This window comes from Alosa sapidissima, chromosome 7 (assembly GCF_018492685.1).
Source record: "Alosa sapidissima isolate fAloSap1 chromosome 7, fAloSap1.pri, whole genome shotgun sequence".
In the NCBI taxonomy this organism is placed as follows: Eukaryota; Metazoa; Chordata; class Actinopteri; order Clupeiformes; family Clupeidae; genus Alosa; species Alosa sapidissima.
The window spans coordinates 16,588,862-16,610,051 of NC_055963.1; the positions used below are offsets into that span (position 1 = coordinate 16,588,862).

Below are 21,190 nucleotides of genomic sequence, written 5' to 3' on the forward strand. Positions count from 1 at the left end.
ATATATATATAAACATAATTTGAAGTTCCAATGTAAAAATGTAAAAAATAGTACTGTCCGATCTTGTTACAGTCTGTGGTCATCATTATTTATTTAAAAAATATGCACGACTAATAATTGATAATTGTTCAAAGACGCCATAATCCCATTTCTGTTGGCTCAGCATGACAAAAGAAGAACGTTCAATGTCTCGTCAGTGAGACAAGATAAGAGAACCCAAACATGGTAATAGTGGTCCTAACAAACTAAATATATGAGTACTACTAAACATGAAACTTGCTCCACTAATCATATTGGTAACCCTTTTAATTAACAGACTGGCAAGGGCAGTCTGATATTGCACATACAGAGAGGACAATTAAAAAAATATATAAAAATTCTACTTGTTTTTGAAACCAAAGTTCAAAAAGCTGACCAAGGGCTGATAGCATTGACTTTGTGCTGATGTGATAAGTGAGAGGACCAAACACTACTTGAGTGAAAACCACACAAATCAAAACGTGTCCATCATAGATTTTCTTTTTTTAATGAGAAAATGTAAAAAGTGTAAGTCAGTTGTAATGTAACTCTGCATAGATCACCGAGATAAAACACGTTTGTGTGTTTTACATATTGTGCAGCATGACTAAGAGAGCTGAATCCAATTGCTTTCCTGTCAGTTGTGCCCCATCCACGACTCCAGCTGCATACCACCTCCTGGATTTACTTGATCCACAGTAGATGCTCCTCCACCTCTTCCTTCTCATCATCATACTCCAAGTCCCATTCCTTCCCTTCAGTTTCCTGCTTGTAAACATGCTCAGGACTAAAACACGTTTTAAATATATGTCCATACAACAGTTAGGTCCAGCCACACAATCGGATTGGTTGAAATGCACCTAGTTTTGACGTTTGTACCATTTAACTGTCAAGTTAACATAACTTTGTTGGGTAGCAAAAAGCCACTGGTGGTATAACAATTTTCAGAATTGTATTATTTACCCTGCTCTTTTGTTGGGGGGAAAAGCCAAGGTTAAGATCAAACAACATTGAAATAATATCCCAGATAGCAAGAGGCTGGCGGACCACTGTCGGTCCATTGGGGGCATAGCTGTTGATTCACTGGCATTTTGCTCATCGGTTCTCTGGCGGTCCGCTGGCGGGTTGCAGACAAATTGCCCAATATTTTGCCATTATTGGTCTAAAATCTTTTTCACTTGTTCAGTTATACTCCATATATCATTTCTTAATATTCATGGCAAGTTACATTTAAAGAGATGGTGGTCCAACGGCGGACCACAAGTAGCACGCCACCGACGGCATACCACCAGCTGTCCGCTATCTGACAATCTGATTTTGCTATCTGGGATTTTGGACTTCTTTTTATAACTGGTTTTTCGCAACTGTTACACTAGTATAAAAGCAAATAACCGAGTGTGGGGTGTGCGTTATTGTGAATAACATCAGCACGATGATCTGTGGTGATATTAAACCAGCTATGTTACTTTAACAGAAACACACCTTTCACATCTTTCTGTCGTCTATCATTAAAAAGTTTGTGTGCTTTTACGGTATTAAAACTATGAGAAAGTTAAAGAAAGTGATAGGAGAAAACCTTGAAGGACTACAGGCAGTCCTAGCACTGTGTCACTCCACTCCCTGATCTTTAGTATAGATTAACCACGTTCACCTAGTAGCCAACTCAACTAGTTTCTTTAAGCTTATATGATTAACATTTTAAAAACATTATCAACATAAAAAAAAATATATATGATGAACATTCCCTCCTCTCTCTCTCTCTCTCACACACACACACACACACACACACACACAACCAAACAAAAAAACACTTATGTATCTTCAAGCTGATAAACAGGAGGGATGTAAGGACTGTAACCGTGAGACCTGCTTCAGGTAGAAATTTCCATTTGCAAGAACAAAATTGTGACATTGTCTGTAAAACTCAATATATGATAAAAAAATTCCCCAATTCTTAGTACTGAACTCCCATGTCTGAGGGTCAGATGGTCCCTCAGTACCTGTCCCTGTCAGTCCACATGGAGCTCAGCTTCAGTACATGTCCTTGTAGATCTCCTGCAGGAGCGGGTGGAGCGACGTTTCCGACTCCGTCTTTTTGATCATCTGCACAAGCTGGGCGTTCTCTGTGACTAGCTGCCGCAGGTCGGCCATCTTCTGCAACAGCTTGGGGAAGAGGTGGAGGGAGTCCGGGTGGTGCAGCTGCAGGTGCTGGTTCAAGGCCTGCAGGATGCCATCTTGGATCTGCTCCACCTGTTTCACGTTTATCAAGCCTGGACGGTCTACAAAATAGAATGTGAGGGTAGAGAAACATTTATATTTTTTCATTTAGCAGATTAGTTGGAGTACCATCCCCCCTAAAAAAAAAAAGGTGGATCTGTACGATTTGTGTGATCTCATTTTCAGGTAGGAAAATCCAGAATTCTGGATTAATCCTGAAAATCACATCTGTTTTTTTTTTTATTATGTATTTTTAATAGAAAAACAAACTCTTTCTTAATTTACAATGCTGAAGATGGCTAAAAGTCAAATCACATCTGTCTGTTGACTAGCCTCAAATACACTAAGACAGTGTTTACACTTGAGTGTGTTTTTCTGTCAACAAACAACTGCTCCATTTGACTTGTGACTTTTGTTGCACTACCTACAGATGAAAGACCCGCACTGGCAATGATATTTATATTGACAACAGTAAAAACTATAGGCTTAAGTATCGCTATGGTTAACTAGAACAATGTCATGAAAAAACACCTACTAAAACGATGAAGAACGATATCGTTTGGCATAAGAGGATTTGGTTTCAGAGCGATTTTGAGAGCGAAATAGAAAAAGAATCCATCAAATGTTGCAAATCACAAAAAGAACATGAGTGATATCATTTCGAGACTTTCCTTATCGTTGATAAGTGTGCATGCCGTGATAGTTACAGTTGTCTTTCTAGTCATCTTAAGAAAGGAGGGAAATAAAAGTCCCATTGTGCCCACCTCCACACAGAATAATGGCTGCCACAAACAGAGCGAGGTCACTGTCGTCTAGCTCTAGGGCATTGAACTTGACGGCAAACTCGAACTTGGGCTCCATGATCTCGCTAAAGGGTTTGCGGAGGCTGCGAAGGAACTCCCGCGTCACAAAACCCTTCCCGTTGGCCACCAGCAGGCCGTCTTTGTTCATGAGCGATGGCAGCATGGCGAAAATGGCTTCGTGAACACCATACTTCAGAAGCGTCACCTACACACACACAAACAGACAAACAGTTAATGAAATGAATGTGCAACTCTTGTCGTAGCTAAGTGAAAAACAGACCATTTCACACAGGTAAAGGTTTGGCTTATTTACAGGTTGAATCAGCCAGTTATATATATATATATATTATATAATTACAAATATGTATAAACCCGTATTGGTGATATTTAGAATGCCATAATTAATATTATCACTGTGTAATATTGTGTAATTATTCAAGTCTGGTATGCTCTTTTGTTTATCAGTTCATCTGGTAGCCTTTCGGCTATCCATTAAGTGGTGTCATTGTTCTCTTCATACGCTTACAGGCTCTCCACCTCGCAACTCGTATAAGTTCAATTTGTCGGCCAAAAATCAAGACAAAGCAAAAGTAACTAATGAATTTGACTGATAACGTTGTTAAAATTTTATGTGGAAATCGCGATAATGTCAATTATTTTGCCCATGTTAATTGTGTAGAGAAAATCTGATATTGTCACAGTTCTAGTATGGATGTTTTAAACATGGTACTTGACATAATATATTTCATATTCATAGCTGAAAAAGGTAAATAGGTAACAAGGTTTTTATATGGATTCCTGATTCTATTTCATTTCTACTGACTGCCAGAGGCGGTGCTTTCAGCACCTGGATTTCCATCACATGCATGTGCAGGTCGAGTGTTTATATCAACAAAGTCACTCGTGACATGGGGTGATGCATGACCCCACCCCGGTACTTAAGGTGCGCTCATCCCGGAAGTGACCTCTTGAAATCTTCTCGTGTGGAAGCAGGTTGTTTAGAGTGTTAGAGCATATTTTCGTGGACGAACGCTGGAGTCTTTTCAAACCGTACGGTTGGAGCTGCGATTTTCTCGCCCTCTTATAAGACTGTGATTTGTCTACGTGACTTTCTATTATGATCGGTAAGTACACTTTTCTTTATTGATACCGTTACGAGTGAGCTCGCTCTACTGCGGCAACTAGGCCTATGTGGAATCGTTTGGGTGTTTTTTTGCCTTCTAAGCGATTCAGGGTGCCTTAAATACGTTTTTGTTTAATGAAATGCTTTCGCGGTCTCGCAGGCTTCTTGAGTTAATGACGGATCTTGTGTTTTCCGCAAAGTAAGTTAGAATTCAAACGAATTCCGCTTTTGTATTGGAAGTGCTAATTTCACGTTTATGATATTGTTGTTCGCGTTTTCAAACGCTCTCTTCTGTTTCTTATTTATAAACTAAGGCGGCGCGGTGAGCGTGTGTTCGCTCCTTATTTGCGCATATTTGTTTAGCCTAATGCGTTTGATAGCCTACCTGATTTGTTGTTGTTGGTAGTATAGGCCAACCGTTAATTTGTGAATTAAGCTATTGTTTGAGGCATGTTTATGATTTGTGTAGACTGCCGGGCCCCTCTGGAACCGGAGGATGGCCACGATAAGTGTCCAAGCTGTCTGGGCATGGAACACTTAAGGCAGGGTTTGACAGACCAGGCTTGCATGAATTGCAGTTGCCTGAGCGTAGCTGCAAGGACTGCTAGGCTAGCCCAACTAGAATGGGGGTTAAACTCCCAACCACCCCCTGCAAGGAGCCGCATAGGGTCCCCAAAAGCGCGGAAACGCAGAGCAGACACACGGGAGGCCCCTGCTAAGAGGAGGCTTAAACTCCCTAGGCCAGATCCTTTAAACCAGAAGGTAGAAGACATGGCTTCGGAGTTCGCTCAGATTAAAGCGATGCTCCTTAATCTACAAGGTCCGGGAGCACAGCCAGCTGGCGATCACGCAGCAGCCGCTTCAAGGTCTTCATCAGAGCAGCCCCCTGTGCTGTCCCCAGCTGGGGGTGTCCGAGAGGAGGATGTGCTCTCTATCAGGGCCTCGGAGAGCCTATCGATGGTTGATGAGTGGGCGAATGATCTGGGAGATACAGAGTCTTATGGCTCTTACACCCAGGATGCTTCTGGACACAGCTCACTGAAGGGGCTCAGTTGCTAGCCACACATCAGCGATCAAACCCGCTGTGAAGATAGCATTGGCACGCCTGGGCTTAGATGCAGCACGAGCGCAGGTAGGTATGCAGAGCGCCTTTTTCAAGCAGGCCCCTTCTACTGCATCTTTTAGCGTGCCTCCTTCAGCTCCTTTCATTGAGGAGTTACAGAGATGCTGGGCTGACCCCTGACGTTTCTCCCATCTCCCCAGCGACTGCAGAACCCTGGCTAGTATGCAGGATGCAGCCAGTCATGGGCTGGACCGCATGCCGTGTATAGAGCCGGCACTTGCCGCCCTTATCCTTTCACCTGATGAGGCATTAAGGCCAGATGCACGTTGTCCCCGGCCACAGTGTCGCCTGACTGACGAGCTTATTGGGAAGAGCTATGACTCAGCGGCGTGGGTTGCGCGCATAGGCAACTCAATGTCGCACCTTATACTGTCCCTGTCACAGACCCTCCAGTCCTCTGGAGCAGACCAGTCGGCAGGAGTGCTGAGTGAGGCCTCACTGAAAGCATTTGGGAACATGACAAGGGAACTGGGGAGACTAATGTCGTCCCTGACCCCGACACGGCGACAGATATGGCTGGCTCAGTTACCATTGTCTGAGCCCTGCAGGAAACCTTCGTTGTCTCACGGTGGTTCCTGGACAACTCTTTGGGCCTGCCGCACAGCAAACGCTCGAACGCAGCCTACAGGTAACGCAAACCAGGCAGCAGTTTGCTAGCCTGCACCGTGCATCCGTTCGGGGACAGAGGCCCACTACGGCGGGTGATACTTATCAACCAATAAGGCGGACCTTTGGACAGGGGTCAACAAGGCCAGAGCGGTTTCGCCAGCCTGCTGACAACCAACCCTCTCACAGGGAACGGCGCACGCCTGAACATCGCCCCTTTTGGAGTAGGATGGGGCGAGGAGGTAGACGGTGACGTCTACAGGCCGGCTGTCGGACACTTCACCAGAGAACAGCTCAATTACTGGGAAGCAAATACAGCAGACCCCTGGGTAGTGTCAAACCTGTCAAAAGGGTACACCATCCAGTTCAAACACCGACCGCCGAGGTTTCGAGGGGTCAAAATGACTGTGATGAAGGACCAGGGCAAGGCTCTGGCCCTACGCCAGGAGGTTCGGGCCCTCCTGGAAAAGGGGGCCATCGAGCAACTAGGGCCACCATCACAAGACAGTGGGTTCTATTCCACATATTTTTTAATTCCAAAGAATGGGGGTGGACTTCGCCCCATACTGGATCTAAGGCCGTTGAACAGCCATCTAAAGGTATTCAAATTCCATATGCTTCACACAGCAGAGGTATTACAAAGCGTCAAGCAAGACGTCTGGTTTACAACCATAGATCTGAAAGATGCATATTTTCATATTCCAATTGCACTTCACCACAGGCAATTCCTCCGCTTCGCTTTCAAGGGGAGGCCTTACCAGTTCCGGGTCCTGCCATTCGGAATTTCTCTGGCCCCCCGGACCTTCACAAGATTTGCTGCGGCAGCCTTGGCTCCGCTTCAAGGCAGAGGCATGCGCATCCTTCCTTACCTAGACGATTGGCTTCTCTGTTCCCAGACAAGGGCAGAGGCATTAAGGGACTCAGCCCTGCTAGTCGCTCATGTCACCAGGCTAGGGCTAACTGTGAATTTCGGGAAGAGCTCCCTAATCCCCAGCCAGCAGACGGTGTTCATTGGAATCGAACTGGACTCGCAGACAATGAGGGCGACCCCATCTCAGAGGAGGGTAGGCGAGATTCTCCTCCGCATAGTGCGATTCAGGAGAGGCCGAGCTCTGACGCTCAGGTCCTTCCAGGCGCTGTTGGGCATGCTTACGGCAGCTTCTTCCGTCGTCCCCCTGGGCCTCCTTTCTTTGAGGCCTCTCCGAATATGGATGAACAGGCTAGGGTTACATCCAAAGCACCACAGGCACAGACTGGCAACTGTTACCGCCAGTTGCCTAAAAGGGTTACAGCCATGGAAGGAGCATTCGTTCCTGAGGTTCGTTTAGGGATCATACCTTCTCGCAGAGAAGTGGTAGAGACCAACGCATCCCTGGCCGGATGGAGGGCTGTTTGGCAGTGCAGAACTGCCCAAGGCACATGGGACCCTCGACAGAGGGAACAACACATAAATGTGTTGGAGCTACAGGCAGTCGCTCTTGCTCTCAAGCATTTCCTGCCAGTCTTAGCAGGGAGACATGTCCTTGTAAGGACAGACAACATGTCAGTGGTTTACCATATCAACCACCAGGGGAGCACAAGGTCTCTAGCGTCCCTGAGGCTGATTCAACAGCTACTCTCATGGGCCTACCCTCAGCTATTGAGCCTGAGGGCAATGCACATCCCAGGCACACGGAATGTCACGGCGGACTTCTTGTCCAGCCAACAACCCGATCCAGGGGAATGGAGGCTGAACCTAGAAGTGGTGCACGCCATCTGGCACCAATATGGCAGAGCGGAGGTGGATCTTTTCGCCTCTCAAGCCACAACACACTGCCCCCTCTGGTTCTCACTCAGGGAAGCTTTTTATACAATGGTGCCAAGAACATGGACAGGAGCCAACAAGTTGCCCGATACCGGCTATCCTCAGTTTTCTACAATCACGTTTGATGACGGACTGGCGGCATCCACTATCAAGGTGTATGTAGCTGCAATATCAGCTAGGCATAACAAGGTAGAGGGAGTTACAGTGGGATCCCATAGTCTCAGCCGCTCAGTCTGGGAGCATTCGAGCCCCCAGCCCAGGGGGAGGAACCGGGGCAAGGTGACATTCTTCTATGCCCAGTCCGAGTATTGAAAGCCTATATTGAACAGACCGCTGCCCTCCGGCAGTCAGATTCATTATTCATCTGCCACACTGGACATGCGCGGGGCCTGGCTTTGTTCAAGCAACGACTATCCAAGTGGATTGTGGAGGCCATCAGCTATGCCTACTCTGATAATGGCTTACCGGTTCCACCTCGCGTTCGTGGTCACTCGACTCGGGAGTGTGGCTGCATCATGGGCAGTACTACGCGGAGTCCCACTTTCTGACATATGCATGGCAGCCTCATGGGCATCGACTTGCACATTTGCAAGGTTTTATAGGGTCAATGTGGCCACGAACCTCGTAGCCACAGCCGCCCTCTCAAGCCATTAAAAGGGTATGTAGATCTTCCTCGTGACCCTGTTGATATTTGTCATCCAGGTGCTGAAAGCACCGCTTCTGGCGGTCAGTAGAAATGAAATAGAACGATGGTTACGTATGTAACCGCGGTTCTATGAATTTCGGATGACCGCCAGAGCTTGGCAGTCACTCGGAAGGCGGACGAGAAGATTGCCAAGAGGTCACTTCTGGGGTGAGCGCACCTTAAGTACCGGGGCGGGGTCATGCGTCACCCCATGTCACGAGTGACTTTGTTGATATAAACACTCGACCTGCACGTGCATGTGATGGAAATCCAGGTGCTGAAAGCACCGAAATTCATAGAACCGTGGTTACATACGTAACCATCGTTCAAGAGACTTCCAAATCCTAAGTTTCACCACATATTTGTTTCAACCATTCACCAAATCAACTGTTTCTAACTAGCACCTTTTCACATGAGTTGAGTAACTTCCAAATCCCTCTTTAATTCAGAGCTAGCTGTGACCAAGTTAGGGCTGGGACAATGTGTCGACGTCATCGATGGCGTCGACGCAAAAAATACGTCGACGCAAAATATGAGCGTCGATTCGTCAAGCATAACGTGTGCTGCTAGATATTTTTCATTTTACACCTTCAGTGTTTTCCATACGTTGACTAATCTGTGGCTGGGTACCACGAAATCAAAACCAGCCACCACACATTGATGTTCTATGTTGTAGGCCTACTATTTAAATTAAAGATAAGATCAAATAATTTCATTGAGCTGCACTTTTTACTCACACAGGCTTTCCTCGCCCCGCCCGCTCTCTCTCGTAACGAGCCTGCTGCTCCTCCTCTGCATGTGCATTTAACAAAATATTCACGATTGTTGAAGGATTGTTGTTGCCACATAGAAGCACTGCATAGAACACAGTGGGCTAAATTGCTGTTAAATCTGCTTAGCATCGTGACCATGCTGCGCAAATTTGCAGCATTAAAACGGCTGAATTAAAGTTAAAGTAAACTCTGCTAAGGTCTTATCACAACATAGTACATTGAGGAGACTAAACTAAGTTAAGTTACAGTATGCAATCAAGCAGTATCTCAAAACTAACGTTAGAATACTGTTTGGGTGTCAAGTTTAGCATGCTTACTTGCAGCTGCTTATTCGTTACTCATGCAGGGCTCATTTTATTGACTCTGAATGTTTGCAAAATCCCGATGTAAATGGAAAAGTGTTTTCCAAGACTCAAAAGTGCTTGTCCAAAGGAGAAGTACGAACCGTTATTTGAACTAACTATGTTATGAATTGCATCCACACATCAACAGCCTTTTAACTGTGTTAATGTTAATTGCAAGGATTCCCACATGAACGTCTTAAAATGACAGGCACTCAATTAGACATACACTACTGAACTTTATTGAATGCTACCTCTGACTAAGAATGCATTACTTTGCACTTGTATAGTCTTTTATTTTGGAATCTTAAGAGCAATAACCATATATTGCAATGTTAAAGAATTCATGTTTTTTTTCATTCAGATGTGTAAATAAACATGTATAAGTTGCTATTAGTGAATTAATGGGGAGATAATCGATAATCGAATCGAAATCGAATCGGACTGAAAAAATGAATCGTTAGATTAATCGATGCATCGGAAAAATAATCGCTAGATTAATCATTTAAAAAATAATCGTTTATCCCAGCCCTAGACCAAGTCCAAGCGAAGTAGCATGCCGTTACCTGGTCGTTGAGGAAGAGGTCCACGAAGCCTGGGATGTTTTTGGCAAACTCCGTGAGCTCCCTGACTGTCTCAACGGTGGTGCACTGACAGCGGTAGAACACGTGGACGCCGATTTCCTTGTTGGGCGGGGCACCATTAAGCTGGTTCCACACCAGGCCGTTCTCAGCCTGCCACAACGTGTCCATGTCGTGGATCACAAACGGCTGTCAAGGAGAAAAGACAGGACAGGGCAGCAGAATGAGTCTGACATCGAGTACTGACACACAAACACACACACACACTTTAACCATCTATTTATGTCCACATGGAAGAAAATGGTGCAGGGACACAAATATTAAGGATGCAGTAGAATACATACAAACTTATGGACACAAACACACACACACACATTTATCAAAGAGCAGAGAGGGCTGTTTCTACATTAACATTACACAGACTCCAGCATAATGAGTGCAGTGGGGCGGTGGTAGTGTAGTGGTTAAGGAGCTGGGCTAGCGTGCAGTAGCCTGAAAGTTGTCGGTTCAATTCCCGGCTTCCACCGTTGTGCCCTTGAGCAAGGCACTTAACCCCAAGTTGCTCCGGGGACAATGTGATCCCTTGTAATATAGCTAAGATATGTAAGTCACTTTGGTCAAGAAGTGTCTGCTAAATGTAATGTAATGTAATAATGACAATAAGTGACCTCTTTTATATTACTTGGCATGATATTACTTGGCCAAAGGAACTCCAGGGGCCTATTGCACAAAACTAGGATAAGGGATTAAGCCGGGATATCTTGGTTATCCTGGCTCAATTTATCTGTGATCCAGTTGCACAAAAGCAGGATAGGGGGCAGCAGGATATGTTATGGTATAAGTTACCATGGCGATTTATTCTGTGGAGCTGTGTGAAGTTCCAGGATCTATTTAATCTCATCCCTTATCTCAGTCAGCAGTCACCACAAACGGAAACCAATAGTTATTCCACTGCCCACTACACATTGTTATCACATATACCTAGACCCACTGTCATTATTTAAACATTTGTGATCATTAATTAACTTTTATATACTCGTCATTTCCGACCTGTCATGCGACGTCACGGGGGTGCCTAACCATTTCGCGTGTGGTGGTTGCGGCACTAGTTGCAATATTCTCCTAAACAGAGGTGTTGCTGTTTGTTGCTGTTGTGAAAAGGCTATCACTACCTACTTCACACCGTAGAAGAAGCAATGAAGCCGCTCTAGTTGCCATGGTGAACCTGTGATTGGTGACAGGGTCTATTTGAGGGAGCCGTGAGCGCGCACTTATCCAGGATAGGTTTCACCTGGCTTGATGAATCCGTGTCTGCTCATCCTGGCTTGCTCGTTGTGCAACCAATTATGCCTGTACGCTCTTGTTTTGGCTTCATTGAGCGCAGCTCAGTAACTTATCCTGGATGTCTTAATTCTGCTTTTGTGCAATAGGCCCCAGGTTCACTGCACTGGAGTTTGTTGCTGTTTGCTGGGGCAGTGTGAACTGGCCTTAAGTGACTATGGGATAAGAAAGCTTCTAGACTAGAGATTTTCAACACGGGTGCACTAAATTATGTAAGCCCAATTATTTTCTTTAAAAAAAAAAGACATATTCAATAAAAATATGAATCTGTTAATAATTTGTTTTTTAATGGTATTTTTTAATACCATTACAAAGTACACATTGTTGGCCTGGCAACCCAATTTCTTACAATATACAGGCTAACAGATCTTTATAGACCTCTATTAGCCAACGGGTCCTTGGCCTGAAAAATGCTGAAGACCTCTGTTCTAGACCATGGTTGATCTGTTCTCCGGAGGGGTTCTCGAGTACCGAGGTGCAGCTGGTCTTGCCAGTGAGGATACTGCGGGCCTTCTTCTTCGTCATGTTGAGGTTCTTCAGGTAGGCAGTGTTGACGTGCTTGGCCAGGGTTTTGAGGTCAGAGCCGCCGGGACTCTGGACGCTCTGCTCTCCCGCCAGCAGCCCAGCCACCAGCTTCTTCTTCTCCGCCTCTGGCATCCGCCCGTACCGGATCGCTGTGGGCAGGATCAGGGTAAGGGCAGTCAAAACATAATGCCAACCACATACAATAATTACTTTTACTAATACTAGCCCTTTCTACTTCATCCACTAATTTAGCCACCATTAACTTCAGATATATAGCCTGCCATCTTTTATGTCTGTATCATGGACAAAGGTCACATTTTACTCATATGTTTATCCTGCTACGTGTATACACTGATCTGCCTGCTTCGGATTCTCTCCTCCCTGGCTTTCTGTTCTAAATTATGTAGGTGATGTCATGCCATACCACATAATGCCACTAGAGGGCAGAGTGAGATTAACTGAAAACTGAAAAGCACATTCCCATGGTGTGCAGGGAGCGTTTAGACCTGAGGATGGAGAACTGAGGACCAAAACAAACTAAATGCAATAATGTAATGCAGCAGCCAGCCTCCGATCAACTCCTTTCAGGAAGTATTGACAATGGCACAAGGCATGAACATTAAGACATTAATGGGTGGTTATTGGTTAAGTTCCTTGTAATTGTGGCAAGACTGCAGAAAAGGTGTAAACACAAAACTCACAGGCTGTGTAGTTTTTGTTGTGAAGTAGTTTTGTTTTGTTTCGTACTGTAACTGTGTCAGCTGTAAACTAACTCACATGCGTCTGCCAGTAGCTATGGAGAGAGGTTTCTGTTGAGGTTCTGGAAGTTCCTACTGACTGAATGGCCCCAGTATTCCCACTGCAGGGTTCCCACTCCCACAAGTCAAATGTCAAATTCCCTGACTTTTCTCTAACTTTCACAGACTAACTTTACAAAGCTGAATTTCTGAGATCTTTAATGTACAGAAAGGCGGTTTGCCTTTGTATGGACGAAGAAACAGCTGCAGTATTATAGGAAGCATGTGAAGAAAAATACTGCATTAAAAATATATTGATATTCCAGAAATTCTATGACCCGTGGGAACACAGCTCACCATCGTGGGACATGCCGAGTGCTAGGCACTTCTGAAAGCGGCAGTACTGGCACTTGTTTCGGCTCTTCTTCTGAATCTTGCAGGTGCGGTCGCAGCGATCATACTGCAGCTTCATACGAATAGTGCGCCGGAAGAAACCCTGGAAAAGGAGAAGAACAGAGACTTTCACAATCAGCTTAACATCCACCAAGTGTAGTACAACCCAAACCATTCCCTTGACCTATTAAAGTTATTTTACAATTTGTTTTATTTCTCTCATTTATTAAAACGATGGATGTAGAAACAGCACACATTGCATGGATCTGAAAAAAAATACACTCTGGGTGCATTTCACCATAAGATCCCAGATAAGAGCTGCCTGTGAATGAGCGGGTGGCTGCACTATAAAGTTTTTCTTTCTGTAAGGTGCAATACCTGCGTCAGATTCAGTCATGCGAGTATCATTCTTCTTGAAATTTTAATTTATTTAATGTTACTGTATATGGAGCTACACTCAAGGATTTTTATTTGTCACATAGAGATAAAATTGTAAAACATGTAATGAAACATTTGTCTCAACTTCTTCCTGTGCAGTGGGGATTGCCAATCATTTATAGTGGGGGAGGGTGCAAAGTGTGTAGGTGAAGTATGTCAAGTTTATATAGTGTATTTTATTTAGGATCCGGGATAAGATAGCAACTCTTCCTCAGTATTTCTGCCATGTGGCAACAGAAGCGTCTACCAGACCTCAGCGGTCTGAACAGTCCATTGTGTGCGGTATTTCATATCTAATGCTGTGGCCAGTACCAGCACCTCAAAAGATCCTTCTGCGTGTTTGCTCACATTGTTCGTTTCAGTCATGAGAGAGAGAGAGAGAGAGAGAGAGAGAGAGAGAGAGAGAGAGAGAGAGAGAGAGAGACCCACCTTGCAGCCCTCGCAGGCGTGCACACCATAGTGGAATCCGGAGGCCTTGTCCCCGCAGATCCGACACTCCACACTGACTCCCATCCCAGATGGGTCATCCCGACCCAGTCGGAGCTGCTCCGTCAAGGACAGGGACGGCGTCTGAGACATGTCTGCACACACACGGTTACCACGGATACCGTTTTCAGATGTAGCAGGCATCGTAAATAAACTGCATGACAGTATTTTATGCAAATACAAAACAATTGTGCATTCATGTTTATAATTGTGCATTCCACAATCATGTATAAATCACAATTTATTTGAAAATACTTCATTGTGATACAAAAATATAACATTCCAAGTAGTTCCCTGTGTCAATCGATTTCGAAGTTCACTAGTCACAAATTCACAATCATTACAAATTTCTTAATTATCCAAAGAGCAACATTAACATCAAATTCAGTGAGCAGAAACCATGAACGCAGACAAGACACTGACGCTAAATCAGGAAAACACAAGGGTAGTCACTAATACACATACAATACACACTAAGGGTGAACAACACATATTGTACATCAAACAAGTATCAGTACAGGAGGAAATTACAGACAAGATTTACGACTACCAGAAACACAACACCCTAGTGTTACATTGCAACCAGGGAAACACTAATTAACTGGATTACACAACAATTACGCATTACACTATTCACGCTCATACTGAATCATGGGAACATTCACGACAGTAAACACTTAAAACTAAAGCTGCCAGGCAGCTACAGTGCTACACTCGCAGGGCATGTTTACACTACCACACGCACTTAAGACTCATGATATTGACGTTTAAAGTTACTCATAAGGTGAATGACCTTTAAATTCTACACTGATGCCCATCTCACCTGTAAAGTTAGGGGTGGTGCTGGCGGGTACAGGGCTGGCATGGGCACTGCTGCTGTTGCTGTTATTGTTATTCTCCTCCTGCTTGCCCTCGTCTCCCCTGTGCCCATTCTGCAAGCTGGCATCCCAGGCGCCTCTGCTGCCACTGCCGCTGCCCACGGGCGACACCTCCGTGCCCTCACTGCCCTCCATCTCGCTGCCTTCCTCCTCCGAGCCCAGGTCCTGCAGATCTGATGCCCCCCCGCAGTCCGAGGAGAGCGACTCTCCTCCTCCAGGTCCCACCCAGCCGGTCTCCCCCAGGCCATGAGGAGACGACGCCGCCACAGTGGCGGTGTGGACGCGGAGCTCTGCCGGTGGGGATGTCCGGGGTGGAGGTGCCCCTAGCGCGTGCAGCTCCACTCCCCCCATGGTCAGCAGCGCCGGCTGGGTCTCCTGGACACTCCGCTGCGCCTCCTCCATTGGCCTCCCTATGATGGGTCTCGCGGCTAGAGCTCAAAGCTCCCGGTTGTCGTCTTCTTTATCATCATCATCATCATCATCATCATCATCATCATTGTCTTCATCATCAATAACCAGTAATGGGCATCGCTTTTCTGTGGAGGGAAGACAAAAGAAACCAGTCACCTTCCAGCCAACATCAACGTCTTGGAAACTATGGAGCATATGACAGAGGTTCAGATCAGCACAAATCGGTCGGATCACAGAAACCAATCTAGACTAATCTAGACTAACACACCTGGCACTAGGCCGACCTCTCACACGAGTCCCAGTGAGTCTGGTGTGACCTTCGCAGTTGGAGATAAGTGTAAGCTTACTGTTCTTTAACAGCATGTCTTTGAAATGAATATCAGAGATTCCCCACCACCTGAAGTGACATATTTACCAAGGAAACTAGGAATGTATGCTTGTACATATACTCCAATATTCTATGGAACAAAGAGCAATGAAAGGGCTTCCCTTTCTCTGGAAATTCCATTGTTTTTGTTTTTAACTCAATCTTACAGCGCTCAATAGCTGGGTTTCTAACCAACTTTTGAATGTAGTTTTGACCATGCAAACAAGAAATCCTGACTTGAAACATCATAAATTCTCTTATAATCTTATGTGAATAATATTTTACTTTATTTATTTTAATTTATCATTTATTTTACCAGGTGAGTCCCATTGAGATCTTAAATCTCTTTTTCAAGGGAGCCCTGGTATACATGATGTGCTGAAAGGGTGCTGTTTGATTTGCATATACATGTAATATGACTACATTGATGGAAATGAGTTTATCTGCATCAAATTTGTTTTTAGAAATACACAAAGACAATTTACAGATTTCACAGACAACATTATGTTTTGGTCCCACAGCTTTTTTAGGAGAATCAAGAATCATGTCCATTTTATAATTTGCATACCATAGCGGATGGAAACATACATTTTCTTAAGCCAAAATTTTCATGAACACCTCTAAAATATGCAAATAGGCCAAATGGATAGCCAGCTAATGGCAAAATCTCCACCATGTTGAAAGCCTTTCTCAAGGCCGAGGGGCTCCGCAAGGAATTGTTACGATAAACGATCAGTAGCCCGCATTTGTTCTGAGAGGTAATTACAGTTCATGCTTTTCTACATTCTAAATTGTTTGGTTTCATATAACAAATCAGATGTAACAAATCAGATGTACAAATCAGATGTATTCCAAACTGAATAGCCTCACAAACATCAGATGATGCTTTAAAAGAGTACAGCCAAAACGATGAGCTACGTCGTCCACATCTCTCCCTATCGCATCAAACTCTCACCAGCCACCTGCCCATGTACACTCAAAAGCGTTCGCTAACTCCCTCCCCCTCCCTCACCTGGTGCGTCAGCCTTTACCTTCCCAGCCTCTGTGCACAGCAGCTGCTTAGGCTGTGCTGACGTTAGCTTTAACAGCTGAGAGGAGGGAACCAGGAAAAATTCAGCCTGTGTTTCCTGTTTGCAAGGCCATTGGCACCCTTTCCCCTGGAGAGCAGATAAAGCGTACACACACATATGCTCACTACACACACACACACACACACACACACACATATGCTCACTACACACACACACGTCAGAAACTCACTATAGGTGAAAGTGCTTGCTTCTTTAAGTGGCTGAACGTGAAAACCCTTTCAGTAACCTATGTCATGGGAAGCCAGGGTGCCTTTGCCGCGTAGAGGAATGACCTGCTACACACATTTACGACTAAGATAAGGCTCCGATAAAAAAGTGCTGGATTGTTTGCTTTAGAGACAATAAAACTGGCTGTTCAGACAGCTCCTGGCTTTTACACTTTGACTCAGAAGCCATGCAGACTTGGCTCCATTCATTGGCAGATATGGGGCAAAGAGGATCCATGAATGAAATGAAACGTTTCACTGGGCCAGTGTAGGGTGGACAAAAAAAGTTGTAGTTAGCGCTATATTGTAGGCCTATTCAATGAAGGAAAAAAAACAAGAAAAAATCAGGTGCAAAGTGAGAAACTGCAACAAGCACTCTTTTGAGACTAAACACGTCTGCGTTAAAAGGGACACACAAGCCCTGTTCTCCTCCGAGCCTCATATTTTCTTTTGCGTGGGCGAAACCCCTGAGGACTTCCACTCTATTCAGCTTGCTTATTCAAAGTAGAAAAGACCAGAGAGAAAGGGTGAACATGTCCTGACAACAAGCCTCAGTAATGCAGTATTTAAATGCAGCCTTTAAATGCAGCCTACGTAACAGTCAGTGATTTCGGCCAAAACTGAATAAAACTAGCCGGAATTGTCAAGTATTGCAAAGCTTGTGCATTTTTCTGATCAATGCTTCAGTGTAGGATAGCTGTTATTTTGTGACAAACCTAGCACACAGCAGCTCAAAGTTTGTGTCTTATTTATTCACCTCAAGCAGAACTGAGATTCACAACACCAGCCTATATCAACTCGCACGGCATGGCTATAGCTGGGCAGAGATGAAATCAAACTCTAGGCTGTGGATAAGCCAAAGATTTAAGACCACCAAATCTGTCAATGTGCATTAGGAGGAAATGCGGGTGGGGTGGGGATGGGCACTGGACTGAGAGACAGGTCTGGCAAACGAGGTCATGTCCTTGACTTCCCTGGGGTGGGCCACATCAATAACAGATGTGGCGGACCGTCGAGGTTCATGTCAGACAGTGGGGGCTGAAAGAAAAGACTCACTAATCCTACCGAGAGGCTTAGAAGATAGGCTAGCAACTCAAAAGACTACAGACTACACACAAACGCACAAAGCCAGACGAGGAGAGTCAGTCAATGAGTCTATGACAACAACAGAACTCCTCCACAGCATTAGGACCTCTTACATATACCCCCTTAAAATTTACTGAGGATTTCCACAGCTCCAGAGGTGCCAATCTAAAAATCTCTACTTTGTAGCGTACTCAGGTTTCATTGAACTAATATTAAAAACAACAGGCTCAGTATAACCGGGCCATTTTCACAAACAGACCACACAAACAGACCATCCCCTCTAAGAGGACTTGGAGTTGATAGAATCAGCGTGAAGACAGTTTTCACCCTTTCACCCGTGTGGCTGGAAGTTTCAGTTTCGGCTGTTGAGACACGTTGAGGTGGTAACCCGTTGTGCTGGTTTTGTGAACGTGACGTGTGGTTAGCCTAACTCTCCCCTTGCATGCTAAAGGCCACTGAGAAACTACATGACTCATGCATAGTAGGCTTGGTGGGGGGTGGGGGGTGGGGGTCATTACCCTGGTACTGTCCTGACTTAAATAACAAAAGCCATTCGGTATATGGAATAGCCTAGGGCCTGTCTATTGAAAACTTGCAAAAACTATGAGCAATTACATTTTTTTAACACCAAAGCTGAAAGTAGAATATTTTTAAGGGAAAATGATTCCAGTCAAATTAAATTTTCCAATTCAAAGACTACTAAGTCTACAAAATTGAAATCTTACAGGCATACCACTGACCATGTCATGTTGCATTTAAGGATGTAGGCAATGTTTTCACTAGTTTAACAGTGGAAATTAAACAATCAAATAAACAGCTGTTTGTTTGTTTCATTTTATATTATATAAAAACTGACAATTGCTGTTGTTGACACCTGTGGCATGATACTGCTACTGTTTTCCTTAGAGAACAAACAATATTTAGAACACTAGCCTATACCAAAAGAACCAAAAACATAAAGTTAAACATTGTATCATTCAGGTAGGTAACGTTAGTGTTACTATTAGAACAGAGGTAAAAAATAAATAAATAAATAAAAATACCAATCCTAACACCTGATTGAGCACTCCAGAAAAGTTACTGGACTAGGCAGCTAACTAGCCATGCAGACACAGTCCCCTAGCTGAGCTGGTGGCCACCTTATTTTCCATCTGGGGAGGGTACACAGGTTGCTAACATTGTTTGCAGGTTGTAAATTAACCAAGTATCCATCACACTGTTACATAACTACCCATCAATTCGTTCATAACAAAGCAATTGAGCATGTTACACCAGAGAAACATTAATGCTACGTTATTTGGCTAATTAGCCAACCACAATCACAGCTAACTTTGCTAAACACAAACCATTGAGTAACACACCCCCACATTATGCTCTAGACCTAGTGAATTAGAATATATGTGGTAACTTCGTAACAAATGTAAACATTGTTGCAAATGTAGACTACAAGCTTAGCATAGGCAAACCGTACAACAATCATTCAATTACTGCTATCGATGATCCATAAATAACTTTAAGGTACTTGCTTGTTCGTGGTGTGGCTAAAGATTGGTTAGAGCAAATCTAAACGAAATGTGGAGTTAAAATAGCTAGCAAACTAGCGGAGATGCTTACATTTGCCCGTGCCATTTGCTCATATTCTGGTATGCTAAACTCACAAACGGTTAGTACAGCAGCGAAATTCTGGTCTTACCTGATGTAAAGAGTTCTCCTTGCTTCGAGTCAAAAGATAGAAACCTAAGATAACGACTGGTGTGAGTGAATAGTAAAATCAGTTCCGTTATGGGAGTTAACTCTATGCTGTTCCTGTAATGAACCTGAAACAGCTGATGGCATTGCATAATCTCACGCCAGCCAGCTCCCAATCGGACTCACTTTGTCCGGAACAACCCCTCATCACAATAAGATAATAACGCTATATCCTAAGCTTGCTAAGCTATGCAGCTAGCTCGCTAACTCGACCTACCTAGCTTGTTAGCACGTTCTGGTAGCCTGTGTCTCTCCTGGTAAACACACCACTCTTGTTGTAGTTAATCCCACTGTGTTTATTCTTATCTTTATTGACGACCAAAATCCTTCACTAAATTGTAACAAAATGTTTTCGTTTTTCAGGGTTACCAAGAAGGGAGGGCAAGCCACTCACAAACTTTCACACTGTAACGTCCTAATCTAGGCTAGCGCGGCTGTTCGATGCTCCACTGACTTTGATTGTCTTGTCTGACAGCCTCTAGCGTAGCTCAGTTGGCCAAACGTCAAGCGTGGCGTGATCACTGAACAAAATCAGAACCCTGGACAGTACCGCCAGAGGGGGCTATTGAAGTCAACGGCGATCCAGTGTATTGTTGCCAGCCAAATGTAGTCATTCAACTGACTATAGCCTAGGCTACTTTAAACGTACAGAGTGAGGATTTTGTAAATTGCATGCTAAAACTAACGTCAAATACCTTACCGTTTATTGTCTTTATTGAAAAAAAACGTATGTGTACCCCTATTCTGCTGTGGACAGGCCTAATGGTATGCTGCATTGGATGAGTTTGCACAGACAAGAGAACTCATATTGGTTAATCATACCTTCGAAGCAGTCCCAAAGGTTTTGGTAAAAGTTTTATTTTAGAACATTTTTTGTTTGAACAAAACAATAGCTTTATCTACAAGAAGCCTACCACTGAACCACAAATACACAGTAAAAGCATCACAATCATAAAAACTGACTACTGCCTAATATAAGACACAACAAATTCACACCTGACTCCATCCACACAGACCTACCACCCATCTTTATATTTAGTCAATTGTGGATACCTACAGCTTTGAATAAAAACTGGTTGAGAATGCTATTAACAACATGCAGTTTCTTCTAATCAAAGAGCCGACTGTCAATTTTCCCAAAATAAAAATGTGGCTGTGTAGTATTCATAATAAGATTGTGATGTACAATCATTTGCTTATAACTTCTGTCCTTGCATTTCACCACATCAAGTATAGTTTTGCCACTTTTGTCCAGTTTAAGTACCTAGCCTTTGTGGTAATTTTGCACCAATGTTCTGTATGAAAATACAAACACCTCGTGTCTTTGCACAGGGATGTGTACAGAATCATTAAACTGGTTTAAAATGGGTCCTTAGTTTGTGTACTCAACTTCCCTTTAACAAATTAT

At 44.2% G+C, this 21,190-nt stretch overlaps 1 protein-coding gene across 2 annotated transcripts; it reads right to left on the reverse strand.

Moving 5' to 3' along the window:
• Positions 1–503: 503 nt before the first annotated feature.
• On the reverse strand, positions 504–20,261 carry ppardb (peroxisome proliferator-activated receptor delta b). 2 transcript variants are annotated; one of them, XM_042097869.1, is made up of 8 exons: positions 19,727–20,261; positions 14,818–15,408; positions 13,938–14,089; positions 13,035–13,173; positions 11,887–12,089; positions 10,060–10,263; positions 3,000–3,243; positions 504–2,297 (listed from the first exon to the last, which is right to left on the reverse strand). In XM_042097869.1, exons 2-8 carry the CDS (start codon positions 15,272–15,274, stop codon positions 2,050–2,052), a joined length of 1,647 nt encoding a protein of 548 aa, XP_041953803.1. In that variant the 5' UTR covers positions 15,275–15,408; positions 19,727–20,261; the 3' UTR covers positions 504–2,049. The 2 variants fall into 2 exon arrangements, with proteins under 2 accessions (XP_041953803.1, XP_041953802.1); XM_042097868.1 differs by having other exon boundaries at positions 11,794–12,089.
• Positions 20,262–21,190: the final 929 nt, after the last annotated feature.